General features: G+C 40.6%; 1 protein-coding gene and 1 long non-coding RNA gene across 2 annotated transcripts; both read left to right on the top strand.

Moving 5' to 3' along the window:
• The first annotated feature begins 761 nt into the window (after positions 1 to 761).
• Positions 762 to 2,255, top strand: LOC114306126 (uncharacterized). The gene is made up of 2 exons (XR_014351258.1): positions 762 to 1,141; positions 1,226 to 2,255. It is a non-coding gene; the product is annotated as an uncharacterized LOC114306126 (long non-coding RNA).
• Positions 2,256 to 20,040: 17,785 nt separating this feature from the next.
• On the top strand, positions 20,041 to 20,436 carry LOC145806976 (uncharacterized). The gene has a single exon (XM_082904860.1). The coding sequence runs from the start codon at positions 20,041 to 20,043 to the stop codon at positions 20,434 to 20,436; it is 396 nt and encodes a 131-aa protein (XP_082760986.1).
• The last annotated feature ends 5,246 nt before the right edge of the window (positions 20,437 to 25,682 follow it).

Here is a 25,682-nt window from a genome sequence, read left to right as displayed (position 1 = left end):
AAGACTTAAAAATATATATATATATAAAAATAATGTATAATTCAAAATTTTAATTTTTATGAAATAGCCTTATATTTAAAATAAATTTAAATCATTAATTATTTTTCTTAGTATTCTTTTTTTGTCTAAAGTCTTGGCACTCTTATTAAAAATGTATATTAAAAACACAATCAATTATAAAAAATTTATTGACAGATTAAAATTTTTCTTTCAATTCTTCTAGAAAAACAAAAGCCAGGACTAGACAAAACCATATAATTGCTATGGGAGCATGATGTGAGCCGCTTTAAAAATGTATATTAAAAACACAATCAATTATAAAAAATTTATTGACAGATTAAAATTTTTATTTCAATTGTTCTAGAAAAACAAAAGCCAGAACTAGACAAAACCATATAATTGCTATGGGAGCATGATGTGAGAGCCGGTTGTACCATGTTATTAGTTTTTGTAAATAATTATAGGCTTTTAAAATTTATTTTAAAGGGTTGGTTAGGAAAGCCATTTTTTAGTAATTTTTTTAATTTTTTAATTTAAATATGAAATAAAAAAAAAATTTGAAGTGTTGATAAATGATTTTTTAACTTCTTTTAAAAAAAAAAATTGTAAACAGTAAAGAAGGGCATGAGTTTTTTATATGATTTTTTTGAATTTTTTAAAACTTTTTTGACTAAAATTCAATCTTCCAAACAAAACCTAAATGTGAACTCTACAGTTTAATGCTCATCCTTCATATTTTTTGTGAACTAGTAATACATTTTGCGTCAAGAAATGTTATATGCCAGCAATTTTTTCATAGTTTTATATCACAAACGTGTTGCATACAACAATTATCTTCAAATCTTGATCATTTTCACTCCATCTATATAATAAAAAATTTTCATTACGTATTTAATGGCTATGAAATTATTAAATATGAATATAAATTTATAATTATTCTAAATTAAAAAATATTATTATTACACTCACCGTTAAATAATGTAATGAAACTCTCAATTAGAAATACATAATAGAGAGAATATCTATTATTTATGTTGTACATATCTAGTGTTGCCCTTAAATACAAGAGATATGCATCTTATACAACTTGACAGCTAAGAACAAACAAAATGCCAAACCAACCGATCAATCTTATGGATAGGTAAAGCTTAATTTCTCGGCAATATTTATGAAATGACTGTCTTATTAATTGCTTTGATTTGTTTTTTTGTCTCGGATAATTCAGGACATTTGAAGTTTCGACAGAGGATTACAACAAAGCAGTGGATGATCTAGTAAACGTGAACAAACTGTTCACCCTAGCAGTGTTCCTGGGTTTAGCCCTGGCAACGGGTCAGCAGCGAAGCCTGGAGAATCGGGCAGAGTGCGACGCAGGAACATTAGTGACGGAGAGGCTAATTGTGTTCGAGGTACTGTCCTTCAGTTGCTTCCTTTCATCGACCGTTGTGGCCATGGCAGTCAAGCTTCATCTCAACATTTACGGTGGTGGTTGGAAATTGAAACACAAGATTAGGGAAATGATGGTGTTTGTAGCAGGGTTGGCCACGTTTTTTGCTTATTTTTTCTTGATGCTTTCGATGGTTGATATCATCCAGATTCGGTTGGGGAAACTGTCGTGCAAGGGTTCCAAGTCTCTCGGAGCAGCCGTGTCCGTGATTTCTATTGTTTCTTCTGCTCTGGTCGTCTTTATGTTTCTCATGTTGCCTCCTTTATACACAGCCATCTCCCATATTAAAAGCTAGAAGCAGAGCAATATAGCTACAACTAGAATAGAACCTCCAATATATATATACATATATATTTAATAAGTTGTCAAAATAAATATTAAAAAACGTTTGGATTCATTCTAGCCAGCTATGTTTGGATCCATGCGAGACCTAATTCTATATGCAATTAGAGATGGATGCAAAGTCCAAGAGGTGGGAGACCATGGGAGACAAGGGTGATGGGGGTGATATAGATGGATTGAAAATGGTTGCCCACTTTAAGGAAGAAAACAAACTCTCTTTTGACAAAGGTGGCAAAGAGATGATAATGGAGGATCATACAGGGCTGAGGGAGGGTCTATCTAATAAGAACTATTTGAATTGGGCATGACTCACACGCTTTCATCAAAAATTCTACAAATTATCCTGTTTTTCCAAGTTGTTTGAAATATTGTGTCCTAGCAGGAACATGCATGTGTGTATATATGTTGTATATATGTTGTTGTAATGAAAAATGATATATAAATCCATGTAGACTTATTTTTTAAATTTAATGATGTATAAATAATATGATTGGATGATGATTGAGAATATATGAGAGAGAATGTTAATTTAATACCCTAATTGAATGCCACATCATTGGTTTTGAAAATTGGGTCTAATTTTTGAACTTGTATAGCAATACCCTTGTAATTGTGTGTATGCGCATGGTTCTTTCCAGTTGGGAATACTCACTGGAGTGTACTATATTAGACCTCCATGGGCTCATCATGAAGCCTATATTGTTAATTCAAATTGTTTATTGTGTACATCGAGTACTTTATTCTTGTAAAAAATTTCGCTGATCAGATATCAATAGGTAGTTGATCAGATCATATTTGTATTAACAATTTATTTTAAAAATCATATTTACCATTGACATAAATGTGATTTGACCAAGTGGTTACGGATAGCCGATCAATGTAAGTTTTTGCAAGAATAAAATACTCAACAAGTTCTATATATTAAATGATTTGGATTATCGATGTGGGCTCTGTAATAGATCCACGGAGGCCCAACAATACCCTCCGAGTCCAAATCGAGAAGCCTCTTCTATATCTTATACATATGTATATATATATATATATATTTTCAATCGATATATATTGAAGTTGGGTTGATTTGCCACCGAAATTTGTTCAACTTTTAAAGTCTTGTAAATATGTATATAGTAATAGGAATGATGTACAGATAAAAAAAGGAAAATGCTATGCATATGTTGTGCACCTTATCAAAAAAGGTGTAAATTTTATCATAAAATTGTGTAATTTTAACACAAAATACATAACTATATTATAAATTGACATAAAAAAAATATCGTAATCAAGTTACAAACTTTTGCAACATTAATTATAAATTTTAAAACATTTTGTTACATCAATTTATGACAAAATTATTCATTTTATGATTGATACTAAAAAATTTACATAAATACCAACTATAGAGACATTTTGAAAAAATTCAAAATTTGAGATATATCCTTCACAGTATAGATAGATAGATATCCACATGGGTCCAATCCAAATGAGCATAAAAGTTGGGCAGTGTATCATAATCGTGCATGAGAGTAAACCTCACCTTTCTGGCCCGAGCCCATCGAGCTTCTGCTCAGGCCTAGGCCTCAGAATGTCCAAGCCCCGTCCTAAAAATAGGAATTGGGCTTAGGTAGAAGGATAGGGCATCTGGGCTGGCTAGATGGACTTTTCAAGGCATGACCCATATTTATTGAATAATATATGTTATTTTCTTTTTTGTGTACATATATATATATATATTTAGAAGAAAAAAAAAAAAAAGATTAAAATAAAAAAACTGAGTAGCACACCAACTTTTTTTTTTTCACAAGAAATATGCATAAAATTTAGTAGCATAATCATAGTTAATGTAGTTATGTATTTCAATAGATAAATTTAATTTTTTTATGATTCAACATCCAATTCTAATTATGTAATGCATTTGGATTTTTTTTATTATTATAATTTAATATTTTTTTTCTAATTTATTTTATATATTAATATCCAAATTAGTTCCAGTCCAAAGGCTATAAACTATATTTTTTAGCCCATGATCAGAGTCTAGACTTTAGAAATATGGCATGAATCGGCCCAAGTCAATGTCAATTGACTTTCAATGACCGGATAAAAATTTTAGGGCTCAAAATTTGAATTTTATCCTTAAAAGTAAAAATTTTGTTATAAAAAATATTAAAAAGCTAATTTCTGTCATCATTTAAGTTATCACTAAAAGGTCATGTCAAGTGGAAAAAGACTGTTAGTGATAAAATTATAAAAATATGGCTAATAAAACAATGGCCAACAAAGAAAAAAATTGGACGAAAATATTGATCCGAAAGAATTGCAATAATTCATCACCAAGAATAATGATATAAAAACAAAATTTTGATACACTATTTTTTACATAGTGATATGAATGAATGTAACAATTTATTTGAAAACAACAGCCACGAGATAATATTTATTTATCAAAATCACGTTACCATATCATTCTTGTAATTTTTTTTTTTTTGTATGAATAACATTTTCCTATTACTAAATGCCAAATTTCATTATTAAAAATATAATAATGATATTTTTTATAATTAAGATATTTTGATTCTAATTCTTACATTTTTATTCCTCAAACGTTAATTTGTTGTAATAGCCTTTGGTTTATTTTGCCCGCAACTAGAAAAAATAGATACAAAAATTGAGAGCAAAGTTAGTGAGAACTAGGAGTGCTCACGGTCGGAAAAATTTTAATTCGTTATTCGTCTGTCAGATTAGCGGATTGGAAAAAATCAATTCGTATTCGTCTGTCAGATTGGCAGATGCGGGTTGACGAATTGGCGGATGGATGCAAATCGCTTTGGCGATTTAAACTTTTACAAATTTTGAATATAATATAACTTGTCAACAATTTTTTTTCGGATAACAATCAAACTCAACATAACTAAAAAATTATGAAAGAAATTGTCAAATACCAATAATAAATACATATAAGAAAATCATGCATTATCAAAACTATTTCATTACTTTTTTTTATTCAAAAACTATTTAATTTGATTTTTTTTTAAATGAAAAAATTAAGCATTATATTTTCTACACAAAAATACCAAATATCATCACTTGTCATCTGATAAAAGAATTTTCCAATTGAAAATAATTGAAAACATAGCAGAATATCTAAACTCTTTTTCAATTGAAAATACAAATAGAATATCTAAACAAATTGAAAACACAAAGTCTTACAAATTAGTAGGGGTGCATGCAGTTTGGTGGTTTGAATGCGGCTAAAAGAACCTCAAATCTGTCATCCGTCCAAAACTAAACGGATTAAGAAAAATCAATCTACAACCGTCTGCTCGTCATCACGTATCCGTTTAAAATACGGCGGATTGGTTCGATCTCGGTCAATTTTAGTGGATTGGAATATCTGCTGAGCAATCATGTGGAGAGAGAGAGAGAGAAAATATGAGAACAAAGTTATTGATCAGAATAACCATTTGAACAAAGTAAAAAGAGATAGTGAGAGAAATACTCAGTCATTGATGTTTTTAAATCAAGAACTACTAAATATATTATCTCTTTATTTTATTTTTTCACTGGTTTATATTATTGTTTTACCGAACAAAATGTTTTTCATTTTTATTAATTTATTAATAATTATCTTCGAATAAAAAAATTAATTATAATTTTTTATCTACACAGTAATACTTGGTGATTATGAAAGAGAATAAATGATATATGTATAGCATTTCTTTTTTACATATAAGAGCATCTTCTATGGAGCTGCCAAATGAGCTGCCAAAGCTATAATTTGACAAGAATGAAAAAATGGGGTCTCCAATGGCATGTTATTCCTACTGTCAAATATAGCAGATGTCATTTCTACTGTCAAATTTGGCAGAAGTTTTGGCATTTGCTAAACATGCCACATCATCAAAGATTAACAGAATTTTGGCTCCAAATTTACAAATTCATCTGATTTTGTTCTTCATCACAAATTCACAAATTAAAAAACATATCTCATAACAATTTTTAGAACAAATTTTCACAAATCTAATAACAATTTCACAAATCTCATAACAATTTTTAAAACAAGTGAATCCAATTTTCACAAATCTCAACAAATTTTAGAACAAATTTCAGTGAATAACAAATCTAAAACAAATTTACCTAGATTCACAAGATGCATGATGGATTTCAGATGATTTCAGCAATCTCAAGCTTTCGTCTTATTCATCTTCTTCATTTGTTTTCTTTGTCTTAGAGTTTGTTTGTACTTCATCTTCATCTTCTCCATCAGAAAGACGATTAGGGTTTCTGGTTTCTCAGATGGATTGAAGATAAAGAGATCCAAACGGTTTAGGGTTTTAAGAGAGATAAAATAGAGGGAATAGAGAGAGGTAAGGACGATCTATAGAGAGAGAGATGAAGAAAGAGAAAGCAGAGATAAAAATGGAGATGGAAAAAGAGATAGAGGTATCTATGCGGGAGGCAAAGCAAGGTAGGGATGATCAGGTGGAAAGAGAGATAGAGAGAGAGAGAGAGAGAGAGAGAGAGAGAGATAGAAGTGAAAATGAAGAGAGAGCAAAGATGAAAATAGAGATGGAGACAGAGAAAGAGAGAGCAGAGATAAAAATGGAGATGGAGACAGAGATGCAGAGAAAGAGAGCAGAGATGAAAATGAAGATGGAGAGAGAGATGGAGGTTTCTGCGCGAGAGGCAAAGCAAGGCAAGGATGATCGAGCGGAGAGAGAGATGAAAATGAAGAGAGAGTAAAGATGAAAATGGAGATAGAGACAGAGAGAGTAGAGATGAAACAGACACCGTTTAAAAGAGCCCTGCGTTGAAATGTGAGAGAGAGAGAGAGAGAGAGAGAGCAAAAGAGAGCAAAAGCTAGATGAAGATCCGGAGGCTGCATCTCAGCCGTAGATTAAGAAATCATCCAATGGTTTTGGATGGTGTCTTGGAATTGCACAACAACTCTTTTTGTTCTGAAAAGAAAAAGAAAATTGTAAAAAAGAGACAACATCTATAAACGGTCATATTTTTATGTTTCAACGACTATAAAAAAAAGTAGTTTTTTTTTTCTCTACAAGTACAAACCCTCAATCTCAATTTCATTTCACAGCAAGCCTCACACATTATTGCTTTCTTTTTCTCCTCCATTTTTCTCAATTTCATTTCACAACAAACCTCCCAAGTTATTTTTTTATTTATAGTTTTTTCACACAATTACTATGGAGGTTCAAAAAAATAAAGAAAGAAAAATCATTCACATTGATGAAGATGTGGCACTTTGTAAAGCTTGGTGTCACATTTCTGAAGACCCCATTATTGGCAATTCGCAATCTTATGCTCACTTTTAAGGGAGAATTTATGAAAATTATTACTCACTTTAGAATGATCAGTCAAGAATACAAGTGTCTATCAAATCTTGATAGGGTATAATTATGAAATGTTCTAACAAATTTCGTGGATGTTTAGCGCAAATCGAAAATCTACACCCAAGTAGGATGTCTCAAGTTGATATAGTAAGATTTTATTTTCATTTATTATGTTAGTTTTTTATTTCATGTTGTATAAAAATTAACTAATTAATTAATTTAATATTTTATTAATATAGATGCTTCAAGCAAAACTTTTATATCATCAAGATGAAAACAAACATTTTGCTTTTGAACATTGTTGGCCAATCTTGCAAAACAATATCAGGTGGCAAGATATAACTCCTACGAACACAGTGAAGTCAAAGATACATACACCGTTTTTCCCTCATTCAGCCCTCGAATTCCCTGTGGATAACTACATTTCTCTTGAAGACAACAACAGTCCAAATGTTGGTAATAATCCAATCGGTAAGGATAGTGTCTCTGCAAAGGTAAAAGGCCTATCGGTAGGAAATCTGCAAAAGAATTCTGTTTAAGCTGAAGTCCACAAATATAACAATTTGTTGGAGACATTTAACCAACACCTTATTGAGAAGGAAATGAAAAAAGCTGAAAAAAATTATTCAACCATTGTAGGAGATGAAAGAACTAGAGATTTAAAAGGAAGAACATTTGCAGGAGATGAGAAAACTTCAGATTAAAAAGGAAGAACGTTTGATAATGATTATGGACATTTTTCATTTGAACTCTCAGACGAAAGTGTATTACATAATGCACAAAAATGAGATTTTCGTCAAGTGATCGACACATGCCAGCAATCCAAATTACTATTTTCTCCTACTTTCTGATTAATAATTACGGGAGAATGTATTTTTTAATTTTGCAATGTCATTTCTTTTTCAATGTAATTCGGAGTATTTTATATTTAAATTTATGGGGTGAATTATATTTAATTTTTTTTTTTTGGATATTTTTCAATTTTTATATTTGTCTAGTCGGATATAATGTAAATATGTAATTTTTTTACAAATAGTTGAAAAAAGGTCACAAAAGACAAAAAAATAAACACACCAAAAAAAAATACTAAAAAACCTATAACCAAACAATACCTACAAGCTTTAAGAAAAAGTTAGTTGAGATTTGTCAAAATAATATGTGACCATTGGAACACCATTATTATAATTTGATAAAATAATACAATTCATTATCAAATTATAACAATAATAATACTATTTTAACAAACATGATTGAAAATACTCTAACATGTCTACGTCTCTATCACTAACCTTCTTTTTGCAGCGAGTCTGGATCCTCTGTCGCCTTTCTCTGCGGCGCCTCCAAAACGACGTCGTTTTGGGGGAAAATTTCAAAAAAAAAAAAAAAAAAACGAAAGCACAGAATCAGAGAGAAAGAGGGGAATAAGATGGCCATCTATGTCTACCATGACTTACCAAGAACACAAGCTCTGTCGTCTTCCAAAATGGCCATGGTCATCCAAAGAATAATTTCCCAAGAATACACAGAATAATTTGGACAATCCAAAATGGCCATGGTCATCATTCAAAATGGACATTTTTCCCAAGAACACAAAGAATAATTTCATAATCATCATCAACAACAACAACTTTAAAAAAAAAAAATGCAGACCCAGAAAAAAAGAAAAAAAAAATGCAGACCCAGAGAGAAAGAAGCAAAAATACAAAGAATACAAAAAATAAACCCAAGAACTGATATAAATGGAATCTACAAACCCAATCAACATAAATGTGATTCACTAAAACTGATATAAACCCAAGAACACTGATATAATTTCATCATCATTATTAACAACAATAACTAAAAAAAAAAAAGAGCAGAGAAAGAGAGAGACTCAAATTTGGAGAATCGAATTCTCCAACCGATTCCCCCGCCGCCACCGGAGCTTACCGTTGTTCATCGGAGCGATCTCAGATCTGGAAACATGGTGGTGAGGCCAAATCCTTCAATGATCGCCTACTGGTTATAGAGAGAGAGAGAGAGAGAGAGAGAGAGAGAGAAAGACGAGCGAAATTCTCAATCGGCAGTGACGGAAAGAGAAATAAAGAATTTGACAGTTTGACGGCGAAGGAGTCGCCGGTGAGAGAGAAAGAACTCTCTTCCTCTGTGCCTTTTTCGTTCTTCTTCTCCTTCTCCTCTCTCTTTTCCTCCGCTTTCTTCTTTCCCTCTTTCTCTCTGATTCTGTGCTTTCGTTTTTGTTTTTTTTTTTTTTGAAATTTTCCCCCAAAATGACGTCGTTTTAGGAGTGCCACAGGGACCACCGCAGAGAAAGGCCGCAGAGGATCCAGACTCCTTTTGCAGCACCCCTAACACTTGAATGCTTTTCTTCTCATTCATTCCAACTCAGGACCGTTTAAAACTTTTAAACAAATTATATATTTTTAAACTTTTTTATTTTTAGTGATGTTTTTTAAAAAAAATTATTTCATAATATTTTTTATGAAGTTTTTTAATAAACACCATAAAAAAAAAACACCAAAAAATATAATTATTAGCAATCGTCAAGCATCATTTTTTAAAACCACGTCATTTTACTTTAATATTTATGGATTTTTTCTAAGAACTCTGGAAATTATAACATAAATTCCGGAGTTTATTGAAAAACATTGGGAATAAAACTTTTTGTAAATTTTTATAAAAATGTCAGGAAAAAAACATCAAGAAAAATCTTTTTTTTTTAGTGATGAGATGCATTGAATGAAGTAAATATCAGCAATAGGAATAGCCTATTAATTTGTTTTTCTCATCTCTAATTGGTTTTTGTTTGGTGCTTATTAAACTGTTTATAATTTTTATTTTTACTTTTTCAAAATATGTGTTACAGTTTTTGATATGAATAATTTAAATCAGTTAAACATTATTTTATTAAAAATTTAAAAAAAATATATACTTTTATATTATAATTATCAACTTTCAAATACCAGACACATAGCCTAATAATACATTTAACATAAGCACAAACCCAACCTAACAATTACTTAACTAAAGTGCATACAATACAACCAAGTAATATTAGCCTTTGAATAAAAAATTATCCAAAAATAAAAATATATGAATTAAATTTATTTGGAGTAATGTGAGATGTTGACATGACACTAAATTAAAAATGCATACACACCAAACATTTTGTTTTTCAAATTGCATAACTTCGTCACCCCACAACCCAAATACTCTATAATTTGGGTACTACCAGCCTCCTTATTCTTCTTCTGCTACTGCTGAAGCCTCTTAACTTGAAGGGTCTGCTCTAATTCTCTCCTTTTGAGGAGGATTGGGAGGTTGTTTATGTAGAGCAGCCACAACTAGAGGCATATAGATGAGCATACCAATAAAAACAATAGCAATCATTGAAAGAATAGCTCCTTCTGAATAAGGGCTTTTGCAAGACAGCTTTCAAAACCTTTTCTGAATCAGATAAATCATCGAAAGCATTAAGAAGAAAACAACCCAAGAATGATGCGTACACCGACAAGCAGGGTAAAAACCATTTCCAGAACGAGAGTCCACCTTTGGGGTTGAAGTTATCTCGACCGTAGATTTGGAGATGGACTTTCAATGACTTTACGACCAGGCTTGGCAACAAGTACGACGAGCAACTTGGCCTTGTGGGGCTCTGCGTTGCACTTTGGTTGGCTCTCCAGGCTTCGTTGGCCTGGCGTGGTGAACGAAAGTCCCAAGAAAACCGCTATGGAGAAGAGTGAATTAACGTTGACGAGACCGTCCAGTCCATTCTTGTAAATTTCTATTCTTTTTTTTTTTTTTTTTATCAACAAAAGAAAAAAAAATTATTGATGAAACAAGGAACATATTACAACAAAAAAAGAAAAGGGAAGGATGGGTGCAAAATGCATCATAGTGAGATATATCGATCTCAACTAAGTTGGCACCAATATGACCACCTAATCCCTTGCAAGCACACCATTAAGAGTTGGTGAGAAACCAAACCAAGCCAAAGAAGAGAACCAAAAGCAAAATAAAAACACTACCAGAACACACACCAGCATAGTCAGCAGCCGCCCACCACTATCTCAGGGGCAACCACCAGAACAACCCAGCAAACATCCTCAGCAACCAATAAGTCGATTAAGCCAACTCCAGCAGAAGCAACAAACCAAGATCATCCCAACATGCTACCAATATAATGGAACTGTGTAACAACCCTCGTCACTGTTTACCGAATAACCACTGATTACCGTTAAACTGAAACTGATTATGATTGATAATTGAACTGATTGAAATACTGAACTGACTGACTGAAATATGGAATTGAATTGACTAAGTATATCTATTTAACTGTATGTCTATCTGTTAACTGTTTAATTATCTGTTCAGTTTTTATGTTTAAACTGCTAATTGAAGGCCTTATCGGCGGCCGAACCGGAAACCGATTAGTGTTTTATGATCATCGTAATTTATGTGATTTTATGGTGTAGTTACCTGAAAACTGATTAGGTACAATTAAATTAGATTTAAATGAGCTAAATTGCATAGTTGGCCTTATTTACCATTTTGCCACACGAGTGGCCCACACCATGATCAACATTTGAGCCTTAGTGTAGACCTAGGCACACTTTTGCTCATCTCATTCCTTGCCTTTGCCGACTAGAGAGAGAGAGATAAGGGAGAGAGTTGGATTTCATCTCACTTTAGCTTGTGAATTGCTTGGAATTGAAGAAGAAATTGCATATTTGAGCTTCCCTTCCTTAAATTGGAGACTTAAGGTAGAAATTCATCTTCTCATTCTTGTGTTTAAATTGTTTCTTGCATGGTTTAGACCTAGGTTGGAGACTAGAGCCAACTTATGGCTCAAATTGTTGTGTTGAAGCTTAATTGTTGCATGCATGTATATATATTGAAGTTTTGAGGTTGTAGTTCACATTCCTCACATGCATGTCCATGTTTTAAGAGTAGTCCATGATTTCATCATGTTTTTAGAAAGAATTGGCTCAATTGAGCTAGCATTTGAAGCTTTGAAGTGTTTAAATTCATGCATGTTTGCACGTTCTTCATATTCATAGAAATTGGTTTGAATTGGATTTATTTGAAACACCCTTGGGCTTTGATTTTACAAATTGAGCTTTGAATCATGTTAAAGTATGAGTTTTGATGTGTTTTCTGGAAAATTGGCCCAAGAGGATCGAAATTTATGGTTTAAAACTTGGTTTTGAGCTTGAGGTTCAAATCTAGAATTTCCAGAATTTGGACTCACGCTCGAGCAGGGTGACTGGCGCTCGAGCGTGGAAATCGTGCTCCCAGCATTTTGTTCTGTTTTGAAGTCCGCTTGAGCGGAACAATTGACGCTCGAGCGGGGCATTGTGTCTTATGCTCGAGCAGGTGTCGAGCGCCCAATCGAGCGTGATTTTCGCCTATCCAGCACTTTTGACTGTTTTGCAGAACACTCGAGCGGGTAAGTCTACGCTCGAGCGAAAACCTTCGTCTGCATGTCCGATCGAGCGAAGTAACCTACGCTCAAGCGTGACCCCTGTTTTCTGAAAAGTCTGAAAATGCTTTTAAAGTGCATCTTTAGATCCTCATCTCATTCTAGGCATTCTTAGGCCTAGTTTAAGACATCTTAGTGAGGATATAGATGTAGAACCACACCGAGGCAAATTAGGGATTAAGCTGTTATCTTTCCCAACTGTGTAACTTAGTGTGTGTTCAATCTGTAACTGTGTAGGGTTAGCGACGGGAGATGCGCTCTAGCCTTACTGTAACTCAGAACTCTGTGAGTAACAACTGTGTAAAGATATGTTCAAAATGATTATCTTTTGAACAATTGAACCGTACTGCTTTCTGAACTGATACTGTTAATTGAATGAATTTATGTCCTATATTCTGAAATGTATTGTGGCATCCTTAGCACCTATTATTTACTGTTACTGTTACAGAGATCTCTGTCGGTTCCCTTGTTGGAACCACCACTGTTTATTGATTGATGGCCATCATTTACTGCTCAGTCTTTTAAGACATACTGTTCACTGTACTGTTATGCTAATGGATGTACCATATATGACTGTACTGACTAAACGACTGAAATACTGGTTTAATGAACTGTTTTCATTACTGTAAGGACATTCATTCTTAACCCCTTTACGCATTGTGTTATTCACTGGGTTTTAGCTCACTACTTATATATATATATGTAGGTGTACAGGCACTAGACCGCAGCTAGGAGCGTCGGGGTAAACTCCAGTTTTGTCAAGCCAACCTATGTGCCTCAATGCGAGGTTTCGAGCCTGCCAAGTTATGGCTTAGGGGTGTTTTAGCTTCCCCTTCCGTCTCTGTAACCGTTTTGTTTACTGTACTGTATTGTTCTGTACTGTTTAATAAGGATTAGGTCCCTGACTGAATAATTGTATATATGTACATACTGTTTTGTCTGACTGTATATATTTGAATGAAACGTCTTTTTGCATACAGATTATCACAGCTCATTGGACTTTGTTTATTTACTGTATTGGCTTCCGCCAGCCCCTGTACTCTGTATTACTGTATTACTGTTAAGCAGGCCTTCGGTAATCTCGAATTACTGGCCGGTTACGGTGCTAAACCCATAGGGGTGGGTTTGGGTCGTGACAAACTGAACCCAGAAATCCAACTATAGCAATAATAAAACACAAAGAAACACCCAACCGAACCAGCAACTGGACACAATACAGCCTGAAACACAAACACAGCAGCATAACAGCTCTACAGCACAGCAACTCACCAAAGTAGAACAACCCAGTCAAAACTCCCCATCACCACCTGAGCTCCTAAACTCCATATAATCTGTTGCCGGTTAGACATGAAGTCCTACACTGTGTAAGAGCAACCCATGGTGTGAGCTTTCACCCTGTGCGGGAAATCCCACATCGGTCTGTGAGGGACTACATGCCCACCTTATAAGCAGGCTGGCTCCTCTTACCTTGCATAGGCCTTTTTCTCCAGTGATGGAGGAACAAAACCGTGCGATCGGAATGCCAAAGCGGACAATATGTGCAAGGCACGAGGACCGATGGCTTTATTTGGCGCCGTCTGTGGAAACTCCCTCTGAGGTGACTGGAGCCAGCGCGGCTGGGGGCTAATGTGCGAGAAATCCCACATCGGTCTGTAAGGGACTACTTCCCACCTTATAAGCAGGCTGGCTCCTCTTACCTTGCATATGCCTTTTCCCCCAGCGGGGGAGGAACAAAACCGTGCGGTCGAAATGCAAAAGCGGACAATATGTACAAGGCACGGGACCGGGGGCTTTATACCGGCGCCGTCTGTGGGAACTTGATAGACAAAACCTTGTCTTCCAAGCTCATCTGATCGCCTTCCATGGCGAACAACGACAAGATACCGACGTCCGCTATCGACGGAGTTACCCCAGAGTCAGCCAGATGGAGAGACGAACTCCCCGCCATTCCACCCATGGCGGACCTGGAGACTTCCCCAAGAGGACATTCAAGAGACACGCGGGATAAGCGCAGAAGGAGTTTTGGTCACTCTCGGAGCCCAAACGGGCACTGGCGGCGGAGAGAATCGCACGCCAGACATCTGGAGCACAAGTTGAGGGACCAAAACGCCGTCATCCGAAGAATGGCGGCAGAGATGGAAGATCTCAAGCGGCATGTCAAAGGGAAGGGTGTTGCTGGAGTGAGAGACCACAGTGAGCGCACCCAACCACACCGTTTAGGCAGTCAAAGCCAGCGGCACACTCCCTCCCTTTCTATTACTAGAAGTTTCATGGTTGGAGATTCCAACGCGCCTACAGAGAAGTCGAGCACGCAAGACAGTACCTATCAACCCTCGCGTCTGGCGATGATGTCGAGGTATTCCTACTTCGCGCGCTCTGAGGACTTGCGAGCTGTCTTGAAGGAGCGGGCTCGCTGGCAAGAGACTCAGAGGGTGCCGGCGCTCCAGCGGCTATCTTTCGGGTGTCATGCCAGTGAAGAGGTCATAATGCCACCACCCCGCCCAGCTGTGCCCCTCCTTCTAGACACAGATTTGGCAAGGCTGAGTGCCACTCCCTTCTCCCTGGAGATAGAAACAACACCGCTCCCTGCGGTCTTTCACCAGCCCAAGTTTACGCTCTACGACAGGAAACCGATCCATACATGCATGTAAGCCACTTCCGACAGGTCATAGCCGGACATAGGCGGAATGACGCTCTTATTTGCCTAATCTTCCCGTCGAGTTTGGGCGAGCTGGGCTTGAAATGGTTTGAGAGGCTGCCGGAGGGAAGCATCGAAAAGTGGCAGCAGTTGGCGGAAGCCTTTGTGACTCGTTTTAAGACCAACACAAAAACGCCAAAGGAGGTGGATCACCTTCTCAGTGTCAAAATGGAGTCGAGCAACACACTCAAGGCATACAACTCCAGATACTGGGAAACCTTCAATGAGATTTTAGATTGCCCGATCTACCTGGCAATCACCCAATATAAGCGCGGTCTCCCTGTCGGACATAGATTACGGGACTCACTTACCATGAGCCAGCCAACATCCATGGGCCAACTAATGCAGCGCATCAACAAGCACATCTGAGTAGAGGATGATGCAGTGGCTTCCACCGTGAAGACAACTCCGGTGGTAACAGACAAGAGGTCAGCTGGCAAGGTACACGCGATCGGACAGGAAACTAACCGATCAAATGATCGCACCGAGGAATCTGACTGAGGGTCAAATCGTCGAAACCAGGGAAGGGGTCGTCAGAATGACAGAGAGGAATACCCCCGCGATGATGTAGCTGATGCTAACAGAAGGTTGAAAGCTCGAACAGGAATCACCATGGTCTTTAAGATTCCAATCTATCGTATACTTAGTGAAATCCGTGACAAGGATTACGTCCGGTTTCCTGCTAAGTTAGGCGACGCACAAAAGGGTTTCAATCCGCGGTACCGCTGCACATATCACCGGGAGCGAGGACACCGAACAGAGGACTGTTTGCCTCTGAAGCAACACTTGGAGGAGTTAGTCGCAGCCGGACACTTGGATCTTTACATTGACGGGGGTGTTAAGGCCGCACATCCCACCCCGGATGATCAGCATGGACCGGATGACTTGGAGGCACCCCCTCAAGGAGTGGTTAATGTAATCCATGGCATAGTGGAGCCGACGCGTGTATGCGAGCTCCGAGGGATGATTAAAAAGGCGGAACACATGAGGAAAGTGTTGTCGATCCAGCCCGCGATCAAAAGGGGCAAGACCGAGGAGAAAGAAGTGATTAGTTTCTCCACGAGGGACCTAGAGCACATTCAAACGCCACACAACAATACCCTAGTGGTCACACTCCGCGTCAAAGAATTTGATGTCAAGCGCATCTTGATCGACCAGGGAAGCTTGGTCGAGATCATGTACTACGACGCGTTCAAACAACTCAAACTCCAAGATATAGACTTGGCTCCGACAACTTCTCCAGTGGTTGGTTTCAACTCGCAACCGGAGTGGCCTTTGGGAAAGATAATTTTACCGGTTAAAGCCGGATTCGTGGTCAAGCAGGTGGAGTTCTGGGTATTACAAGTCCCGTTTACGTACAATCTGATCCTCGGTAGGGGATGGCTTCACGCTATGCAGGCTGTGGCGCCAACCTACCACCAGGTTATAAGATTCCCCTCGGCTATGGGGGAAATTGAGGAAGTTTGGGGCGATCAAGTCATGTCGAAACAATGCTTCGTGCCAGTGAACGAGAGCCGAGTTGCCAAAGGTTTCGTCCAAATGATTGAAGGACCAGAAGACCGTGGAGTCCTTGAAGATGTGGGCGCCAAGGCTGAGGACAAAGCTATTGAGGAGTTAGTAGAAGTGTGGATTGACACTGAAAGCCCGAACAAGTTCTTTTTGCTCTGCTCAAGCCTTACCGCCTAAGAAAGGACCGAGATGGTAGAATTCTTGATGGCAAATATTGAAGTCTTCGCATGGTCGCCCTACGACATGCCCGGCATCGACCCGAGCTTTATTTGTCATCACCTCAATGTTTTCCCTGGTGCAAGGCCGGTCATTCAGAGAACCAGGAGATCGGTGCTCCACCACGCCGAGGTAGTCGTAGATGAGGTAAAGAACTTGCTTGAAGCTCGGGCTATTCAAGAAGTGCACTACCCTCGATGGATTTCAAACACGATCATAGTACCCAAGAAGAATGGGAAGTGGTGAGTTTGCGTCGACTACAAGGCCGTCAACCGAGCATGCCCTAAAGACAGCTTTTCCCTGCCCAGAATAGACTAATTGGTGGATCTAATGGCCGGACATAACAGGCTCGGTTTCTTGGATGCCTACCGCGGTTATCATCAGATTGCCATGCATGGCCTCGACCGTGAGATCACCTCTTTCACTACTCCACGAGGACTCTTCTGCTACCGAGTCATGCCTTTTGGTTTGAAGAATGCCGGGGCAACTTTCCAAAGGATGGTGACCAAAATGTTTGCTCCTCTGCTAGGCTGGACGATGGAGGCTTATATCGATGACATGGTGGTTAAAAGCCGGCATCAAGCAGACCACTTGTCCGGCCTAGCCGAGATGTTTTCCATCCTCAAACAGCACAACCTATGCCTGAATGCGTCAAAATGTGCCTTTGGCGTGGGATTCGGAAAATTCTTGGGTTTCCTAGTCACAAACCGAGGCATCGAGGCAGACCCCACACAGATCAGAGCCGTACAGGAATTGAAGCAACCCAACTCGGCTAAGGATATGCAGCATCTAGCCGGCATGGCCACCACGCTTAACCGATTCATAAGCCGGTCATCAGATTACTGCCGTCCTTTCTTTCGAGCCTTGAAATCCAAGTTTTTGTGGGACAAGGAGTGTGACCGGGCTCTGGCTGAACTCAAAGAGTATTTGTCTTCTGCACCACTATTGGTAACGCCCAAGCCCGGTGAAGAACTCTGCCTTTATTTGGCCGTGTCCCAGCATACAGTTAGCGCAGTGCTTGTCCGGTCAACAGGTATCCAGCATTTATCCATCTTCTACGTGAGCAAAACCTTGCTACCGACAGAGTCGAGATACTTGCCGCTAGAAAAACTAGCCTTAGCATTGATGATGGCCTCCAGGAAATTGGCACACTATTTTCACGCCCACACAATCATCATTTTGACCAAGTTTCCCCTCAAAGCCTTGTTCGAACGGACGGACTTCTCCGGTCGAATTCTAAAGTAGGCAGTCGAGTTGGGGCAATTCGACGTTAAGTTTCAACCCCGAACGGCCATAAAAGCTCAAGCATTGGCAGATTTTGTTGCCGAGTTCTCGCCCAAGATTCACCAAGTATCTCCGGTGGATCTCACCACGGTAGCCGAGGAGGCCAACGAAGATTCCACCGAAATTATACAGCAGGGCGGTGTTAGCGACGCGGAACTTGCGCGCCCCGCCATAGAACCTCCAGCCGGCATGTCACCGCAGCCCGGCGATGCGACGACGGACTTGGGAATAACAGACTAACCTGTTGGGTCCAGTGCCGCGTCGCCGAGGGGGGAGGAAGTGGAATCGATCAGCATTGAACCTGAAGCCGAATAGCCGAGCGACCGTGATCCCATCAACCTTCAAGCCTCCCAGAACCCCTCAGAATGTTGGAAGCTCTTTGTTGGTGAAATGTGAAAACTTTTTGTAGATGGGGCCTCGGATCATCACAGTGCCGGGCTAGGCATAGTCTTGGTCTCGCCAGATGGTCTGACCATTAAGCATTCTGTCACCCTCGGATTCCCTACATCAAACAACGAAGCCGAGTACGAGGCGCTACTGGCGGGACTTAAGAGCGCGCTCCAGGTGCGCGCGTCCGAGCTGATGGTCTACAGCGATTCCCAACTGGTTGTCAACCAAGTATCTGGGGTTTGCGAAACTAAGGATGACAGAATGGCAAAGTACCAAGCTCTGGTAAGGGACCACATCAAGCGATTCCAGGCGATTAGGGTCCAACAAATTGGACGGAAAGACAACAGCCGCGTGAATGAGCTGGCCGATCTGGCTTCCATAGTCGACCGAACCTCTCCCAGTCCTCTCCTGATTGAGTTTCTTCCAAGGCCTAGAATAGAGGAACCGGAGCAGACAGAAGTACTCTGCACCGAGCTTGGCCCTTCTTGGATGGACCCTATTATCCTCTTCCTAAAAAAGCGAACACTGCCAGCCGATAAAAAGGAAGCACATAAAGTCCGGGTGAAGTCAAAGCGGTTTTGGCTCTCTCTATCTGGCGCTTTATACAAGAAGTCTTTCACCAGTCCTTATCTCAAGTGTGTACACCCAAACTGCGTGGAAGCTTTCCTGTACGAAATTCACGAAGGCATATGCAGCAATCACATAGGGGGCAGATCTTTGGCCTACCGCACTATCTCGCAGGGATATTGGGTGGCTGTGCATGCAAGCGGACGCTCAGAAATATGTTCACAAATATGAGAAGTGCCAGAAATTTGCCCACCAAATTCACCTACCGGCCAAAGAACTCCTTTCCCTCACAAGACCTTGGCCTTTTGCGATGTGAGGACTAGACATAGTGGGACCACTCCCAACGACACCGGGCAACCGGAAGTTCTTCATTGCCGCTACGGACTACTTCACCAAGTGGGTTGAAGCTGAGCCCCTAGCAACTATCAAGGAAAAGGACGTCAAACGGTTTGTCTGGCAGAATGTGGTAACGCGGTTTGGCGTCCCCAAGATTCTGATCTCTGATAATGGAACCCAATTTGACGGCCGCTTATTCAGAAGATTTTGTGAAGAATTGAAGATTGAATTCTACAACTCTACCCTAGCTTACCCGCAATCCAATTGCCAAGCCGAAGCATCAAATAAGACCATTCTTGATGGATTGAAGAAAAGACTTAAGAAGGCCAAAGGAAAATGGGCCGAGGAACTCCCAAGTGTCCTTTGGGCATACCGGACGACCCCGAGGTGATCTACCGGGGAAACTCCTTTTGCCCTGGCATACGGCATGGAGGCTGTCATCCCATTGGAAATTGGCATGCCCACCATCCGCAGTGAAAATTTTGAGCCCGAGCTGAATTCTGAAGCAGTCGCCCTGGAATTGGACCTTGCTGAAGAGCACCGCGAAAAAGCTTTGATTCACGTGGCTGCATACCAACAAGAATTGTCCAGGAAGTACAACAAAACCGTGCACCCCAGACCGTTTAAAGTTGGCGACTGGGTTTTAAGAAAGGTCATGGACAACACCCTGGTGCTAGACGAAGGCAAGCTAGGGGCAAACTGGGAAGGACCCTATAGGATAACCGGTCTGGGTGGCAAGGGGGCATACCACTTGGAAGATTTGGACGGCAAAGGCATACCCCGGCCATGGAATGCAACCAACCTCAGACTGTACTATTTTTAGTTTTCATAGTTTTTATGATTATTCTTTCGAGCAAAGACTTGTTTGCCTTGCATTTCAGAATGTAATACTCTTTTTGTCAATATAATAGAAGTGACTTACCTTTGTTGAAGCATTCTGTTGTTTTGATGCTTATTTTGTGATTGAAACCGAGATGCTTTACTCCGGTTGGTTGAGTTGATGATTTACTCAACCTTTAGACTCCAACTGAGATGTTTTACTCCGGTCGATTAAGTTGATGACTTGCTCAACTTTGATATTAAAACCGAGATGTTTCACTCCGGTTGAATGAGTTGATGATTTACTCAACTTTGTGATTTAAATCGAGATGTCTTATTCCGGTTAAACAAGTTGATGATTCACTCAACTTTGAGATTTCAACCGAGATGTTTTATTCCGGTTGAATTAGTTGATGATTTACTCAACTTTGTGATTCAAACCGAGATGTCTTGTTCCGGTTATACAAGTCGATAATTTACTCAACTTTGAGATTTCAACCGAGATGTTTTACTCTGGTTGAATGAGTTGATGATTTACTCAACTCTATGATCAAAACTGAGATTTCTTTTTCCGGTTAAGCATGTTGATGATTTTGTCAACTATGAGATTTCAACCGAGATGTTTTACTCCAGTTGAATAGGTTGATAAATGCAAACACTTAACGAAAATACAACTTTTCATTGATAAGTAATAGCATTACAAAAGGTGAGGCAGTAGCCCAGTTACATTTTCAAACGAAAAAGAAAGAAAACAAAGAAAACTAAACTAAGGGGGAAAGGTCTGTGAATTCATCCCCGATCGCGGTCGCCTTCAGGTCGACTGTGGTTGTGGTCTCCTGAACACCGGTCTACTCCTGGCCGGCCTGCTTTGGGCGGTTGTCACCCTCAGCATTTTCCTCGGCGTCCTCCACTTCTTCTTCCTCGGCCTCAGCCTGCAATGCGCTGAAGACGTCGTTGGCATATGGCACAAGGTACGTCGGCAGGAAGGCAGTTGAGGGAGAGGCAAACACGTCGGTCCCAGATCATTGGTCGAGCTGTTCACAAGCCGCCTTCCAGCCCGCCTTGAAGAAGATGTCTTGGGTGGCATGGACTTGCTTTGTGTAGCTCTCATCGGCCTCCTTGAAACCGGTGTTGTTGGCATCCCCCAGCTCTTCCTTCCTTGACTGCTTCAACGCCTCCAGCTTGGTCCGGAGAGCATCCCTTTCTTGCTCGACGACACCAAGTTGGCCGAGCAACCTGGAGTTGTCAGAATTTTCTATCTCCAGCGAAGCCTTGGATCGTCCGAGCTCGGCTTGAAGGTGTTCAACCTGGCTGGCAGCGTCGGTTACCTTCTGCCGAAGTCAGTGGATCCTCTCCATCACCAAGTGTTGTTTCTGGATGGCTTACAAGAAGAAAATTTTATCAGAGCAAACACTTGGAAAAATTTGAGCAAAGTATGCAAAGTTCTTACCCGAGTCATAGACTTGACTAAGGACTTCACCAGCCGGGTGTCCGGTACGTGGTCACTGCCGACCACGTCGCTCGGTAGTAGCAAGGCTTTGGTTAGGTCAAAGGCGAGTAGATGCTCCTTGTCACCTTTGACCGAGGCAGCCGCCGGGATCTCCTTACCCCGGTGCTTGAGCTGCGGCTTCCATGGCGATGTTGGGTCAATTGTCACCACTGGTTGCTCGGTGTTCAACTCCGCAACTAGCTCGGCAGAGGGGTCGATACGTGGCATTTTCCCAGTCCAGTGGCTTTCTTTGCTTGCCTGCCCGGCGGCAGGAGACGCCAATGCAACCACGGTCCCGCTTGATTAACCATCAGCAGTTGTGCGAGTTTGGATGCTCGGTAGCTCGGTGGAGGTAGTAGTGAGGAGGTTTTTGATACGGCTTCTTTTTGCCATCTCTTCTGCCTCAGTCAACCGGATAAGGGGCACGTCCGGTAAAGTGGGATCGGGAGGTAGAGATGGAGCACGTAGAAAGTCTGTGACCTTACTCCGGCGTGGAGCTGAGTATTTGTAGGTCAGTACGTAACCGAGGAGTTCGTGGCAATCCCGATTGCAGTAGCGAAGCACGATCCTGATTGCTGCTTCGTTGGGGTAATGGTAGTTGGCTTACAAAGCTTCGATCGCTGCAAAGAGGAAAGGAACAAAACGCATTAGTACAAAATGGTTAAGGAACGTAATCTAACCGAGCAGTTAGCGCGGCTTACATGTTTCGCCGAAATTCTTGCTGATAAACCAGCCCGGCACGTTGGCTGTTTCGTAGTTACCAGACACCTAGAAAAAGTCGTCGTCATGTAAGTCCTTGTCCGGGGTGTCGGTCACTATCTTCTCTTTGCCCGGTCTAATCTTTAAATAATACGCAAGGACGTCGCCTGTATGCCCGAGGGTATATTAGCGAAGTATTTCGGCTAACCCTAAATTGGTTCCTAGCCGGTTGTTCGGCTCGTGGATCCCGTTAATTATTCTATAAGTGTTGGTTGAGACTTGGATTGGTGCTAGCCCGGTGCGCCACAAGAACTTGCACATCAGGGGGTCAACTGGAAAGCGGAGACCACCTTCTATTATGGAGAGCACGGTAAGGGGCACTGGTCTAATCTGCCCCATGGGGTCGTCTCCTCGGCACTAAGCTCTAGGTGAACGTCGTCCGGGATACCATACTCTTCTCGGAACGCAGCTAGAGCAACCGGTGTGTCGACCAGGAAGCGATAGCGCCCCATGTGTAGCCGGCTGGTTTTAGCGCGGCTGAAGTGGTTTGGCACAGACTCTTGTTTGATGGCTGCTCAGTCTTTGAGAGCCTCGGTGTGTGGTCCCCTTGGACTCTGCAGAAAAAGGAGGGTAAGTATAAGCGAAAGCGCGGTCGCGCAAAAGGAGCTTGACTTTAGCTCGATCAGGTAAAGTGCCAGACCACCTCGGTCACGAAGGTAAACCTAGGAGCTCGGCCGCTCAAGCGGACCAGATGTTAGCCCGGTCGAGCGGTCAAGTCCTCTGCCTACCTCGGTTTCTACAGGGGTTTTTGTAAACTTGCAATTTGCTCGGTTTAGATGTTTTTTGGGATCAAAAGAAGACTTGGAGCCCGATCTGCTCCAGATCTTCTTGTGTTCATCACTGGAATTGAAGAACAGCGAAAAGAACAGGGGCAGGAGAGGGTTTTTGGGGGGGGGTATATCCTAAAACCTATGGACTTTATGCCCTAGAATGTGAAATACCAAATAAAAAAAAAAAAGCAACAAAGAAGATTTGAAGAACTTACCAGTTTGGAGGCAGAGGCTACTTCTTCAAGCACGAATGAAGAACAAGAACAAGAATGGAGGTCAAGTACTGTAGCTCGAAGATGTCAGGAATGGAAGAGAGGCAATAAGAAGAGAAAGTGAAGGGGAAATGGCGTACTTATAGGAGTGAAAGGACGCCTAAATTTGAATATGAAGGGATGCCTGGGTTGGCTGCCTGAGGCCAATAAATGCACGACACGTGTTCATAATGGCAGCGGCGTCAATTCTGAAGAGACAAGATGGCAGGTTGAGGCGACGACCGAGCAAGCCCAGAAACCGAGCATGGAGATTAGCGCGGTTAACATCTTACAAACTAGGGACCGAGGGAGAGTCTACCCTAGACGAACCATGTAATCCCAGTCACGCTTGCGCGAACGGAATTAAGGGGCAATTGAGAGGGAGATTTATGAGCTAGAATGGGCCATGGTAAAGGCCGGGCAAAATGAGGGGCCGAACATGTTTGGGCCGTGATAGCTTGGGCTCGTCCAGATAAGGTTTTGCTCAGTTGAGGCCCAAGACCATGTTAGGACTGAGTTACTTGGGCTTGTCTATGTAGAAAACCGAGCTACTTGAGTTGCTTGGCCGAGATGATTGCCTGCCAGTCTGTATTCCACGATTCACGTGTTTAGCACGGTAGGAAGGCCTTCGGTTTGCTGGCTCGACCTATCTTGAACTCGGCTTTGCCGGAATGCAACTGAGCTCGGTCGTTCTGGAGCTCAGCGAGTGGAGCACACGAGTACGCTGCGCAGCGCGGTCGTGAAAGGCCGAGGTGGTTCCGCCGGTCTACCGGGCTCCGCCAATATTGCCTGACGGTTTGGTTAGGTGGTGATTGCATGATTTGTGCTAACAGATGGGAGAGCAGCACCACGTATCAAGAGACTAATGGGAGCAGATTTAGGCACAGAAAGTATATAAGCTTGTCTGCGCCCCCCATGCTGGGATGGAACACAATTTTGGTGAGATAAATCTATACATTCAAGTCTCTCCTCTCTCTCTCGATTTCTGAGTGTGTGCTAACTTGACCGTCGGAGGGGTTTTCCGGCCACACACCGCCGGGTAGTTCACCGTCGTTGTGTTCTCAGGTCGATCGGACGGATAAGGAGCTTGGTAGAAAGGAGTATGGGCTCTGCAGAATATTTGCTCCCCGTACGTGATTCTCAGCTTAATTAATGATTCTCAGCTTAATTAATTCACAAATTTCTCCCAACACAGCTTCATTTCCATTGAACACAATTTCATTTCTAACCTTCCAGATATACCACATAATTGCTAAAGGCATTGCTCTCTATATTTTGTTCTCAAGCGTCCTCCATCTAAAACCACTCCACCAGAGAAAAAGACCCTCCACTATATCAGGTACAATCCATTACAGCCCCCACCAGCTCAATAGATCAGACCAGATTTGCCAAACAAAAGGGCACCAAAGCATGACATGAGGTACTGTTTCCACATGAGACTGACAGAACACACAATTCATCGAAACATTATGACCCAAAACACCAATTCTATTAAGGAACACTGAAGTCTTCAACTTTTCCTTCCAGACCAACCACCCGAGGAACTGAACTTTTAGAGGAGAGACATTAGACCACAACAATTTTGATACCCCCACAGAACCAGAAGGCAGTAACAGATGATAAAAGAGATGAGCAGCTAAACTGACCTGACGAGCATGGAAACCATTTCCACTGATCCAACTTATTATAGTTTCAAATCAGAGACTGATTCAGCAAGGTGTGTAATCTGCCCAACTCTTCAGCCTCCCAGGCAAATAAGCTCTACAAAAATTAAGATTCCAACCTCTGGAGCAGCCATTTCTTTCAACCAACAACTTCAGAGAAATGCCCTTTTCATTTGACAAACTGAATAGTCTAGGGAAGCAACATTTTAAACATTGAGTCCCAAGCCATTGATCCAACCAAAAACATACTCTAACCCTATCCCCAACCACAATTTGAGTGTTTTCCCGAAAAAGATTCAGAAGATTTGGATTTGATG

The sequence above is a fragment of the Camellia sinensis genome, chromosome 14, assembly GCF_055761805.1.
Source record: "Camellia sinensis isolate YWXY chromosome 14, ASM5576180v1, whole genome shotgun sequence".
NCBI classification, from domain to species: Eukaryota; Viridiplantae; Streptophyta; class Magnoliopsida; order Ericales; family Theaceae; genus Camellia; species Camellia sinensis.
This window is presented reverse-complemented; position numbering and strand designations above follow the sequence as displayed.